General features: G+C 46.2%; 1 protein-coding gene across 6 annotated transcripts in view; it reads right to left on the bottom strand.

Annotated features, from left to right (window-relative positions):
- Positions 1-13,649, bottom strand: part of RTTN (rotatin) — a 115,396-nt gene that overhangs the window by 4,475 nt on the left and 97,272 nt on the right. For 4 of the 6 annotated variants that reach the window (XM_006061281.4, XM_025273681.3, XM_025273680.3 and 1 more), the window contains 4 exons: positions 12,998-13,075; positions 9,568-9,694; positions 8,293-8,495; positions 4,187-4,454 (listed from right to left, as the gene is read on the bottom strand). In XM_006061281.4, coding sequence (XP_006061343.3) covers positions 4,187-4,454; positions 8,293-8,495; positions 9,568-9,694; positions 12,998-13,075 — 676 coding nt within the window. Of the gene's footprint in view, positions 1-4,186; positions 4,455-8,292; positions 8,572-9,567; positions 9,695-12,993; positions 13,076-13,649 lie in introns of those variants that run through there. The other 2 variants (XM_025273684.3, XM_025273686.3) reach the window with 2 other exon arrangements.

Consider the following 13,649-nt stretch of genomic DNA (forward strand, 5'->3'; position numbering starts at 1 on the left):
CTCCTGCTTGACCACCTGCTCTGTGCTCTCTGCTTCTCCTGTACCATAACCTACAGGAGCCAGCCTACATAAATAGCTCTCTGGTGAAATTCATCATGGGAGGTCATTTCAGATGATGAAATTCATCATGGGAGGTGATGCGTGGCAGACTCTTAGGGAACAGCATCAACTGGGAGGCTGATTCTGTGTTCTCCATGGGAGTACCAGCCAGGGGCGTTTTCACACTTCGCAGCAAGCCCTCAGAACATATAACCCGTGGTCTATGTAAGCTGATACAACTCCTCTGACCAGTTACTATCGCTTACATTTTTAAAAGAAAGTACATATACAGGACAATTCATGTAGTGCCCCCTCTGATAATGAAAGTAGTTAAAAAAAAATTGTTTTACTGTGAAATATAACATGCACACACACAAAAAGCATATAAAACATTTTTAAGTTTAACCAAGAGGTAGGCCATGAACTCTCACAGAAACATATAGATAATCTCTTATTTTTACTTATCTGCTTGGAATTATCTGAGTCTCCTGGATCTGTGGATTAGTGTCTGATGAAAACAGTTCTTGAAATGTTTAGTGATCACTGCCTCAAACACTTTCTCTCACTTCCCCTTTTCTATGAGGACTTCAATGCACATGCAATCAGACTGCCCCAGTATGTCTACTCTGTCACTTAGCTTTTTTTTTTCCTTAACCCTTTATTCTTTAATCCTTTTTCATCTTTTTTTAGCTCTCTGTGCTACATTCTGGAAATTGTTTCCTGATCTATCTTTGAATGCTTAAATTTTCTCCTCCACTACACCCAACTTGCTGCCAGACATGTATACTGAATTTTTAATTTTGGCTATTGAAGTTCTATAACAGTCTCCTGTCCAACAGAACTTCCCACAAGGATGGAAATATTTATATATCTGCAGTCTAATAAGATAGCCAACAGCCACCTGCAGCTAAGTGTGATAAATGAATTGCATATCTTAATTAATTTACACTTAAACACCTGTAAGGGGCTGACATTATCCTCAATAGTGAAGTTCTGTTTGGTTTTCTTCACATCTTTCAATTTTTTAGTTTCTCATTCCCTGCAAATACTTTCAAGCTTGTTGTTTACTTATCTAAATGCAGCATCACTAAAGTTGTTTTCAAATCTGTGTTTCACAATTCCTACATCCGAAGTCCAGGCAGGTAAGCTGGTGTTCTGCCCCTGCTGTTGCTGTTGCTCTTTCATGCTGTCATTTCCCTGACATGCCTGCTGCTGCTGCTGCTGCTAAGTCGCTTCAGTTGTGCGACCCCATAGACGGCAGCCCACCAGGCTCCGCCGTCCCTGGGATTCTCCAGGCAAGAACACTGGAGTGGGTTGCCATTTCCTTCTCCAGTGCATGAAAGTGAAAAGTGAAAGTGAAGCTGCTCAGTCGTGTCCGACTCTTAGCGACCCCATGGACTGCAGCCCACCAGGCTCCTCCGTCCATGGGATTCTCCAGGCAAGAGTACTGGAGTGGGGTGCCATTGCCTTCTCCCCTGACATGCCTGGTCACCTTTAACTGTGAATTGGCTGATGCTTCTGAAAAAGTGTTTGTGGAGGTTCCCTGAGGCCTAGGATGAACCTGTCCTCCGCCCGTTAGAGGGCAGTGCAACTGAGGAGCAGCTCCCACCAAGCTCATGGGCCACTGTCCGTGTGTCTGTGGGCTGAAGAGCTGTGAGGGGCGGTCTGTGCGGCGCCTGTTTTTCTTTATCATTGCCTGGATGAGGCTCAGGGCACCTATTTAATTCTGATTCACCTTCTTCCTTTGTGGCTCAGCTGGTAAAGAATCCACCTGCAATGAAGGAGATGTGGGTTCGATCCCTGGGTTAGCAAGATTCCCCTGGAGAAGGGAAAGGCTACCACTCCAGTATTCTGGCCTGAAGAATTCCACGGACGGTACAGTCCATGCTGTCACGAAAAGTCAGACTCAACTGAGCCAATTTCACTTTTACCTTTTTCTAAGAGGTGAGCTCTTTGAGATTCCAGCTTAGTATCTGCAGGATGGCCCATAAGGCTTGAGAGAGTCTGTCCCCGAGGACCATCCCCTTCCAATTTGGCACTCGTGGACCAAAGCCCGAGCACACTGGCTGGCCAACGTCCTTGGAACGGAAGAGACTTCTCCAGACTTCTTACCGTCCTGGGCACAGACTGCCGATCAAAGTTGGCCTGGAAGTTTCCCACTATCTTCAGTTATTTGATTTTTTTTAAGGTGAATTTTAATATATTTTACCTGGCATGTTTTTGTTTTGCTCAGAGGAGATCTGGTCCGACATGACCAGAAACAAGGCACCCTCTGGATCTGTTCACACAGCGGTCGAGCCCACTGCCCACTCCACTCCAGACCACCTAAACCTAAACTGGATGTTGGCTGCTGCTGATCAGAGTCACGTGGCCTTGCCGGGAAGACCTTCCAGCCGCGTGACTCAGCCAAGCGCCTTCCTTCCTCTGGATCCCCAGGTGGAAATGGAGGCCGCGCCTGGGACACGTCATGGAGAAACTGCACAGTCACTGCCTCCCAGCCACCTTGGAGGCCCCTCATCTCACGTCTGTGGGGCTGGGGAGGCTCCTTCTTCAAGCTCATGGAGGAGAGAGAACACTGCTGATGCAAGTGAAATGCTTAAAAATAAATCCTGAGTAATCCAGAAACGGAAGATGCAGGCTTCTCTCCTTCAGATCTTCCTGACCTTCTCAAAAACAAAAATGCAAAGAAGAAATGTCTTTGATCCCCAAAGAAGAAACGTATCCTGAAAAAGGTGATGCTACCAGGCGACCGCGGAGCGGGGCAGGCACCTCCCAGAGGCTCTTGCGTCCCATGAGGCAGGATCCTACCGCCACCGTCATCTCAGCAACGTGAGGACAGGGGGGCACAGTGAGGGAGGGAGAGACGGGGAAACAAAGCCACCGACACTCCCGTCAATCCCTCTCCGGGAAGCAGGTGACAGTTAATTCAGGTGAGTTAAAGGCTGGCCGAGCTTCTAGAATCTTTCCCTGAATTTCTAACAATTCAATAATTATCATCAGAAAAATAGAATCATGACTATACACAATAATGTAATCAGTTTTCCACTTGGGAAATACCGTGTTTCGTAGAAAAACACGTCTAAGAAAAGATTAAGTGGAAGACATGAAAAGAAAAGAGAATTAATACATCTGGAGCACCTACCACATTCCATAGACAGGGCTGGACACTTGATGTGTTAAAACTGATTTCTACCAAAGTCAGAAAGAAGGGGTTCTTTTGCAGATGAAGAAACTGGACCCAGAGAAGCAGCACCCGAGGGTGTGGCATCCAGCATCGGATACATGCGGTCTAGAGTCCACCTCCCCTCTATTTTTTTTCTCTCGTGATAACACATCCCCTTATAAAACCTGAAATCACACAATCCTCACAGGAACAGCGTATGGCTGCAGAAACAGCGCTCCATTTCTCCTGTTTCAGAATTTCTGAGTCCTCACTGATCCTCGCCTCCCTCTGTCCCAAGGGCAGAGTGAGGTCGCTGTGGGGCTCCTGTCACCATGCGCTCACGGGTCCTCAACTCTGCGGCCTGGTCACTCGCTCCATCTCACGTGCCCCCCGGGGGCCCACTCGTGATGGGCACGATCAGAGCTGCCCCGGGTACACACAGCAAAAGAGACAGAAACCGCCTGACTCGTGAGACATTCTGCTCTAGTGCGGGCACAGGAGGAATGCACGGATGTACACTGAACACACAGCGTATCAGCTGGTGGTGACTCTCCAGAGGAAAATAAAACAGGGAAAGGAGGCAGAGAGAAAGAGGGTGGGGGAGGCAGGAGATGGGCATGGGGAGCACCAACCACGCTGACAGGCCATCTGGAAAGGCTCCAAGGGCGGGGCCGTGCCTGCCCAAAAGCTCAAGAGTCAGAGGACCGGGAGGCTGGACCGGGGGAAGGAGGGGCCCAAACTCTCCCAGGAGCTGCCTCCTGCACCCAGTGTGGCCCTCGTGCGATGACCTGTGAACACCGGGCGGGAGTCATGCCCTATCCATTCCCACAGCCTCCGCCTCCAGCAGAACCTTGAACATGGCTGGTGCTGAATGACAACCAGGCGGATTGTCTATAAAACTACTCTGTTTTAACCTGAACAGAACGCTGTGTGGATAAGCATGTGTATCAGTGGATTCGTGCAGTGCACGAGGAGAAGACTCACCATTAGCCAGGATCTTGGGCTTGTTGGCAGGACTGAAGCAGATGTTATGGAAAATAAGAAGGGGGATGGAGAGGCTGCTCTTGTGCTTGAACCTGCTCATCTCCGTGAGCAGGTCTAGACAGCCCTCCAGCCGCAGGATCACCTGCTGCCCGTCTTCTTCGAAGGACATGTTCAGCAGCAGCTTCAGCCAGAGCACGCTCAGGTTACTCAGATGTTTGTTTCCCCCTTTTGGCAACGTCAGAGACAGAAAGTTCTGCAGGAAGTTACTCTGTGGATAAATGCGGAGAACATTACTTTACTTTCTCCCTGAGTCTTTCAGAATTACTTTCTGAGTCCCACAGAGATCAATTAACCAGCATTCTGCTCGTTTTCCTTTAAATTAAAGAAACTTTAATTTCTCCTTCCTCCCAATACCTTCCCAATACTCCATCGACACTGTTTCCAAGTAGAAGTGAAAAAGTAAAGGAGAACAAAATAGTGCTCAAATTTTAATTCCTACTAATCAATCCCTGATGATGGATAAAGCAACTAGTCAACTCAGTTATTTAGGATTGATCATTCAGTTTGGGGACTGTTTCGGGCATCTTGGGTTTTTCTCTTCCTGTCTGCCTTCTGGCAATTTTGCTACTCATTGAGAGCTATCCTACAGGGAGGAGAAAGAAACAAAACCCCAGTCAGTCTTGGACACCAGTTAATAACTGTGGTACTACCAAGGATATTTGAATCTTTATAGCTACAAGTGGTTTTTTTTTTTAAATCTGTGGGTATATATTATACCTACTTTTATCCAGCCGCTTATCATCACTGAAGATTTCTCATGGCTACATGTCATTCTTGTAAACTTAGAGCAAAGAAAGCTCCAGTACTTAACTGTAAGAGTCATTTCAACCTCCAAATAAAACCCCTTCCATAAACCGCACCAAACCCTGGACTATGTGAAAGACAGTGACTTACTGCCTAGAATAATCTATATGCAACAGGAAAGAAAGCATAAAGGTGTCATCAAGAAGCAGCCTGGGCCAGCATGGGAACCAGTCAGACGAGCATTTTGATCAGGGTACAGAAATAGGAACATTAACTTTCACAACTCTCCAGGACACCCATGTCTCTTCCTGTTTAACAATCTACTCGGGCGTATTTCTTGGGTTCCTCTACACCTGCTGCTGCTGCTAAGTCGCTTCAGTCGTGTCCGACTCTGTGTGACCCCATAGACGGCAGCCCGCCAGGCTCCGCCATCCCTGGGATTCTCCAGGCAAGAACACTGGAGTGGGTTGCCATTTCCTTCTCCAATGCATGAAAGTGAAAGGTGAAAGTGAAGTCGCTCAGTCGTGCCCTACTCTTAGCGACCCCTACTCTTAGAGACCCCATGGACTGCAGCCTACTGGGCTCCTCCATCCATGGGATTTTCCAGACAAGAGTACTGGAGTGGGGTGCCATTGCCTTCTCTATACCTACATCAAGATTTTGGCTTGAATCTATAAAATAAATTTAGCACTTTTATGTAAAAGGACTCTGACTGTGAGAACAAAACAAGCAACAGGAGCCTTAGCCACCCTACCCAAGCACCAAGGAAACGGTCAAACTACATACACCCCATGCTGTCCTGCAGCTATCACTCATGTCTGCTCCCCTCTCACCCAAACGAGGGCTGGTTAGATTCACCCCTTGCCTTTCCCATTCAGCCAGGCTCTGCCGTGACCTTGGAGACCTGGAGCTGACAACGGTGATAAAATACACAGCAGAGTCTTAAATCGCAAATAGGCTCTGGGTATTCCCTCTTTCTGCTGGGTCTAAAGACTTGTGAAGAACCCACTGGCCAATGCAGGAGACACCAGAGATGCAGGTTCAATCCCTGGGTCAGGAAGATCCCCTGGAGTTGGAAATGGCAACCCACGCTAGTATTCTTGCCTGGAGAATCCCATGGACAGAGGAGCCCGGAGGGCTACAGTCCATGGAGTCGCAAAGAGTTAGACACGACTCAGAGACTGAGCATGCACACACACACAGGAAGACCTTTTCAGACGACTTCCCACACTGATTAGGATGCAAAGAAATATGCCATGGTAGACGGATATTTTAGAATCTTAATTGTATAACAGCATTTGTGACATTTTCTGGTAACTAAACAAGTTATTGCTGCTGCTGCTGCTAAGTCACTTCAGTCGTGTCCGACTCTGTGTGACCCCATGGACGGCAGCCCGCCAGGCTCCCCCGTCCCTGGGATTCTCCAGGCAAGAACACTGGAGTGGGTTGCCATTTCCTCCTCCAGTGCATGAAAGTGAAAAGTGAAAGTGAAGTTGCTCAGTCATGTCCGACTCTTCGCGACCCCATGGACAGCAGCCTACCAGGCTCCTCCGTCCATGGGATTTTCCAGGCAAGAGTACTGGAGTGGGGTGTCATCGCCTTCTCCAAAACAAGAGTTAGGGGACGGGTAACTGCAAGTGTCTAGGGCTCGTCATGACAGAGCAGCAGAGGGAAAACAACCTCACTGGCCCCTACCTGGAGTGGAGCCTGATCGCACTGATATCAGAATACGCTGAAGTTAGCAGCCAGATCAGAGATTGGGAGTTGAAATACTTTAGAAAGCATTTTGTTTAACCTAAACATTTTTTGAGTGATGAAACTGAAAATAAGCACCAGTCAGTCACACGTCAGATCCGAGAGTAGCGCTTATGTTCCACTTGGAAATTCCTACTTCACTTCCTACCAACATGCTGTCCATAAGGAAGTGGCAGAAAGCACTGTCCCCTCACCCCCAGGCTGCGCTTTCACACATGTGGAAGGACGGCAACCACAAAAACTCAATCCAGGATAGTCATACACACATACACACACTCGACCAGATATCCAGCCATGTGCTAGGAAATAAACAGCTGAGGCTGAAGCAGGAGGTCCTCAATTTGCATGGAGTGAACGTTCCCACCATGGCTGATTTCAAGATACCACGATGATGTCAGCTGGACTGCAAAATTGAAAATGATCAACGAGACTCATGAACCAATGCTGAGTGAGTTAGCACAACATATCACTGAGAAAAGATCTTTCTTTAGTAAGGCTCTTTATTTAGAGATTGTACTCAAAGTGTATTTTTTTTTTTTTTGAGGGGGGTGGTTGGGGTGATGATACAATAGAGGAAAAGGGGGCTCAATTCTTATGAGAGCTGTCAACTTTTTCAATTTATCTTGGCCTTCATGTAAATGAAACAGAAACACTCAAATGCCTGTGTACTATTAAGTAACAATAACCTGTTCATAATCAGATTTTAGGGATCTTTCAAACTAGGGATTCTGTTTATATACATCTAAATACAGTCTAACTGAACATGTGTAGTAGATTTTGTTTAAACCAGTCAGCCTCCTTTAAAGTGCCCTAAGTTAAAACCAGTGATTAGAATTCAAGTTTTGGCACAGGAGTCCCAGAGGACTGCAAACTCACCTGTGTCTAAAGAAGTTAGGTCTAACCTGGGGAAAAAGGGCCGCAATTTCAAAAATCATTTGACAATGTCAACTGAACTGAAATTGTTACTTCTCAATTTGGTCTGTTTTAAGACCAATATATTACTTTTGGGATTCCCTTGTGGCTCAGACAGTAAAGAATCTGCCTGAAATGAGGGAGACCCAGGTTCGATCCCTGGTTTGGGAAGATCCCCTGAAGGAGGATGGCAACCCACTCCAGTACTCCTGCCTGGAGAATCCCCATTGACAGAGGAGCCTGGTGGGCTACAATCCAAGGGATGACAAAGAGTCAGACACGACAGAGCGACTAAGCACAGAACATATTACTCTTATGATCTCTGACAGACGTAAGACAGCTGTCTTTCTAAAACTATCATTTTTGAGAGCAAGAAAATACAATCCAAAAGCTAAGAAGATAAATTAAAAGGAAACGACAGAGTCATATTCTAGTTTCCATCACTCTTCATGTATCAACAGGCTTTAAACAAAGTGAACCCTTCTAATCTCTTTACAATCCTTTAAAATAAAATGTTTGAAATCATAATAAGTTTCCCTAAAAACTGAATTCTAGACTTTTCACACATGTCCTGGGTTGGAAAGGTATTTTACGGAGTCTCTTTTTTATGATAGGAAGGCAAGTGTAATACTCACTTTCTGAATTACCCCTTTGCAGTCATGAGACAAGGCCAGGTTTGAAAGAATCATGAACACTGCCTGCTGAACAGCCATGTTCTCTGGAGGCACCTGGGACGCCATCTTCAGGATACACAGCATCAGGGAGCTGCCGGGGGCCCCTCGGTGCGCGGCCTGAACAGGACGCTGTCCATAACTTGACCAACAGAGGGAACTGCAGCCTTCAAAAACAGCAGCTGTCACAAGGGGCTCAGCTTCACACTTTGGTTCAACCACCTGAGTGGTGAGCTCAGCCGTCTGTGGAAGGACTCGGTCATTAACCTGTCAAATGCAATTGCCCTAAAGGCCGGTGCTGGTGACCTAATGGACTGAGGGGCTGGCGATCTCAATAAAGCACTGAAAGCACTGTGGCTCCTGCCTCCATTTTACAGAAGGAAAAAATCAAGGAACACGATAATCCGGGGCGGGGGCAGGGGGAGGACAAATGCCACCAGGACGGGCAGCTCCAGAGCGGAGGCCGAGGTTAGACTCTGAGGAGTAAGCCGCGCTGAGCACAGCAGTGATGAGACGGGCTGTGCACTGTCCCCAGTTCTGGTCCCTTCTGTCTCTTGATATTTGGAAAAGCCAACTGCTGAGCTGCTGCATGTTGCTAGAAAAAGCAGGCGAACCCCAGACTTGCTGGCTTAAACCTCAACTCTGTGCCCCTGAGTTTACACAGGAAATGCATACTGCCCACAGGCCCCCACTTTCCTTTCTTTTACTCAGAGACTGTTTTTCACAGTTTCTCCTCCCTTCCCAAGTCGTCACCTGCCTGCCTTTCTCACTCTCAGCTGTCGGCCACTAACAACAGGGCCCATGGGAGGCGCTCAATAAAACGCCTGTCAGAGGCATTAGAAAAAAAGGCACCCCAGTGACATCAACTGTCACCAAGCCACCCGACACCAGGACCACCTGTCATCACACCAGCCTCCTGCTCTAGAATCTGTAACAGCTTAACCTATACCTGGTTTTTAAGGTCTTCCATCACACTTTTCCCTCTCCCAATTCTATTAAATCCAGTGTTCTCCTGCGGTATCATCAGGACAGTTTCTCCCTCTATGCCCTGAGCTGTCTGATGATTCTTCTATCTCATCAAACCATTCACTCTTATAATCCCTACAGGAAAGCATACCTCTAACCAACACACCCTCAAAATAAGTGGAAGAAACACTTCAAAATGTATATTCATTTTTCTACCTTAACAACACTAGTACTTTAGTATTTTACTGAAAGGCAGCATCGGGCTCAGTTTACCATTTGGGAAATTTGCGGTGTAGACACAAAGCAGCTGCAGCGCAACCTGCATCAGTGAGTCATCCATCAAGAGCCAAGGCCAGAGAGCGTGCAGGACGGGGACCAGGTGAGCATCCAGAGCCGCCCCCTGTGCGGGAAAAGAGGCAGGCGGAGTTAGTTGGAATAATGAAAAGATAAACAAAAATCAAAGCCAGAAAATCTGCACCAACACAGGAGACAAAAACAAAATTCATTTTGTTCTGATTGGAGAACAGAATCCTGTGGACAGGTTCAGCACCCTGCAACCAGGAATACCCTGACCATGAGCCCCACAGTCTCAGGAATTCCCTCCAACACTGGGTGACCACGATATGCAACTCAGGTAAGAAATGTAGAAAAACAGCTTCTGAACACATACATTAAGCAAGACAGTAATATCTTACAGCACTGAATGAGCCCTTGCAAATGCTGTGATACAGTTAAGAAAAGGGATTCTCTGGTTAAGGAAACATGCTGATCAACTCTGAGTCCTCCCCGCCTGCTCTTCTCCTGTGTGCACATACATACCTAATGTGTGTGGCCAGATAGATCAGAAGATCACTGCTTTTAAATGAGTTGAATATGGCAAAATCCAGTCAAAATATTATGCTATCTCAATAATTCTTAAGGAACTCAGTTTTTATTATGAAGATCACTGGGACAGTATTATGGATAAAATATAACTATTGGCAGCAAATGCAGCAATTTCTTCATGAACAGACTGACTAGGCAGTTTGTAGACCCACGCATGCACACACACGTGGGCGTTCGTTCAATGCCCTCACAACTTCATGGAGGAAGAGAGAGGCGAGTTGTTCCCAACGCTGTTCCCCTTGCTCCCCACTCTCCACGAGCCTGGAGGGCAGCCCCACGACCGCAGTGGATGACCACATTTGCTGTTTCGCGGAGAAGACAGAGCCAGGCAGGGATGAGCTCCTCCTCGACTCCACATGGCTCATCTGGGTCTCCTCCCACCCCTCCTTCCCGCCTGGCAGGGAGGACCCGGAGTCCCTCTTCTGGCAGCACTGATCCGTCCATCTGTGTCCTGGAAAGAGCCCGCTGCCTCCTCAGGGCTCTAAGTCCATCTAGGAGGTCGTTTCTTCCTCTCTTTAATAACTCATCCTCGATTTGCTCACTTCTGTCTATACTTAAGCACTACCTGTTAGAAGAAGTCGACATATAGGCTAGCTTCCTTTACAGCTACATATTCTCAATTATAAATGATGCTCTTCATAAGCGAGCTTCTTGCTGTCATTTCCCAACCATTATTTAATCTCCAATTTCTTTTCTGAACTGATGATGCTGGTAAAATTGTTCCTACCTTTGTAGCTGTGAAACCCTCAGGCACTGTGGCATCTATTAAAGGCTCTTTCTTCTTCATTTCCATGCAGCCCTTCTATCCTTTATTACCTCCAAACTCTCCAGCACTCCTTATTCAGTCTCATTTTTAAATAGTTGAATTTTCCGAGGATATGACCTAGGCTTTCACTACGTACTCTACTGGGAAATTTCAACAACAGTCACGACTACAAACACCTCTATCCAGCGCTAACTCCTAAGACCCCCCAGTCAAAGCCCCAGGCCCACATGATCCACTGACTGCCAGCCGTTTTCCACCCCGATGTCCCACAGATGGGCACACCCCACGTGAGCATCACTCACAGCTACATTCTGCTCAGTGACTCACGCCTATGTTACACTTGAGCCTGGAAGTCGTTCCACATGTCTTCATCAAGTCCACCCCTCCCTCCCCGTTCTCCTCGTCACCTCTTGCCTGACCAGCACCGTTCCCCACCTCTAACCCTCAGTCCATCGCCCTCCCCAGCCCTGGGCTTGTCCCAGTGTGAAAGCTCCTCGTTGTCACACGTTTACCGACATCAGGGTGGCATGGGCATAGAGGACTTGCTGAGTCACCACGAGAGTGACCAACACTTAGTACTGGGAGTGTGTGACACCCCTCAGGTCAGTTGGAACAGGAAAAGAAATTAAGGCTCTCTGTCCCACAGAACTACATTTATCCTCAAGAGTCATCTGAATACTCTTCTTTGGACTTATTTGTTATTAAGCAACTTGGAAATGCACACGTGCTTTGACCTGTTCAGAGATTACACTTTCATAGCTGGCTAATGTGTTACAAATGTGAGCACTACATTTATACCCAGTACCCAGGCCAGCATCTCGTGAATCTACAGGCAGATGCTACCTGGGAAGTGTGCCAGAGTACTGCCTGAGTGACGTGTCATGGATGAACACTAACTGCATCCAGTTGCAAGGACACCAGCAAATTTAGTAAGTGACATTACTAATGAAACATATCAATACTTAATTCCCATGAAATTGTTTTGAAATGTAAACTGTTAGGCATGTGTCCTGAGTAAATTATTTTATATGGCTTAAGGAATATGTGCTCCAAATGTTCATTTTCTAAGATATAGAATATTTTTCCAGTTTTATCACAAGTAAAATCATGAAAGAGGTAATACTGTATAGCACATGGAACTCTGTTCAATGTGATATGGCAGCCTGGATGGGAGGGGAGTCTGGGGGAGAACTGGATACAGGTATACGTATGGCTGAGTCCCCTCGCTGTTCATCTGAAATTATCACAACACTGTGAATCAGCTATGCCCCAATACAAAATAAAAAGTTTAAAAAGAGGTAGGAAAAAATTTTTTTAAAAGAAAGCTTGCTTAAGTTATCTTTGACTTAATTATTTTCCACAGTGATTCTGTGTGGAGGTTAGTGCTTCAGAAATGTCCCATCACTGACAGAGCAAATCAAAGTGTTCCAGACACTGTGTTCTGTGCAAGAGCCCCGATGGCTGTGTGGAATGACAGCACCAATGCTCACAGACACAGCAAAACATCTCAGGGTCCCGACAGAGGGGCTGCGCCAGGGGTCCCGCGAGCGGCGGAGCTGGGACTGAAGAACCTGCCTGACATCAACACAGCAATACCATCTCTCCTCTGAAGCAGGAGACATCCTCATCTTCTTTCCTGTGCATACAGACATCTCCCCATGGAGAAGTGTCTGACAACTGCCTAGGCAGAAAAAAATCCTGCCTAGAAAACATACACGGCCATTCACACCATCTTAAAATTAAAAAAAAAAAAAATGAAATGAAATGGCTAACAGTAGGAAAAAAGAGACTCAAGTTTGCTTTAGATGCCTGAAGTCAAAGTTTCAGGAATAAAGTTAAAATGCTGACACGAACAAGAAATGTCATCCAGGCTGACGAACAACGGTAAGATTAGGTGCGTTCTTTTCTGAAATCAACACTGAGCTTATGAACCAATCAACTGTGCATCTAAGGAAACTTCAAAGAGCTTTCCAGTTGCCCTAATTATCTCATATGAAATTTAAACTGTTCCATAACAGCACTGCTTTCAAAACTGAGAAGGAGTCTACTTACTTTACATTCTTCATTCTGATAAAGACAGTTTCTTAGGAGCTGCATGGCAATGCTTAATTCTTTAATAAAACCATCCTCCTGTTTAAACAAAAAGCAGTTGAAAGATGTGAACAACAATGGCATATTCCACTTTTGCATACAATAGATCCTTCTCCCTTGGGTCACCGGACACCACAGCTATGCTCTTTCTGTGGCCCGACCACCACGGCTTGGAGGGGACTGACAGCCTAACGATCTCTGAAAGATGACCACATCTCGAGAAGCACACCCACCACAAAAAAGCTATTTCTGTTCTATCAGGCACAGAGGGACTGAGATATATGATAAGCTCCATACTTCATCTCAATAAAGTAAAGCACATACTGGCTGGTTTTCAATCGTATCAGGTGTTGGCTAACTTTCTCAATGATGAGGCAAAGGCCCTTTGCACGAGAGGAAAAAGGAAAAGAGGCAAGAAAAGAAACTGACAAACATATAAGCACCTAGACCAATAAAATTATTTAATAAGGCTTTTTCTTGTTCTCTTATTAGATGCAGTAGAAACAAGTCATTACACAGACTGCTGTAATAATGGTCTTAGATATGTAGATATGTTTATAAATACACACACATCTTCATTTCCTCAATAAGCTTTTGTGGCAGATCTTTTTAA

The sequence above is a fragment of the Bubalus bubalis genome, chromosome 22 (assembly GCF_019923935.1).
Source record: "Bubalus bubalis isolate 160015118507 breed Murrah chromosome 22, NDDB_SH_1, whole genome shotgun sequence".
In the NCBI taxonomy this organism is placed as follows: domain Eukaryota; kingdom Metazoa; phylum Chordata; class Mammalia; order Artiodactyla; family Bovidae; genus Bubalus; species Bubalus bubalis.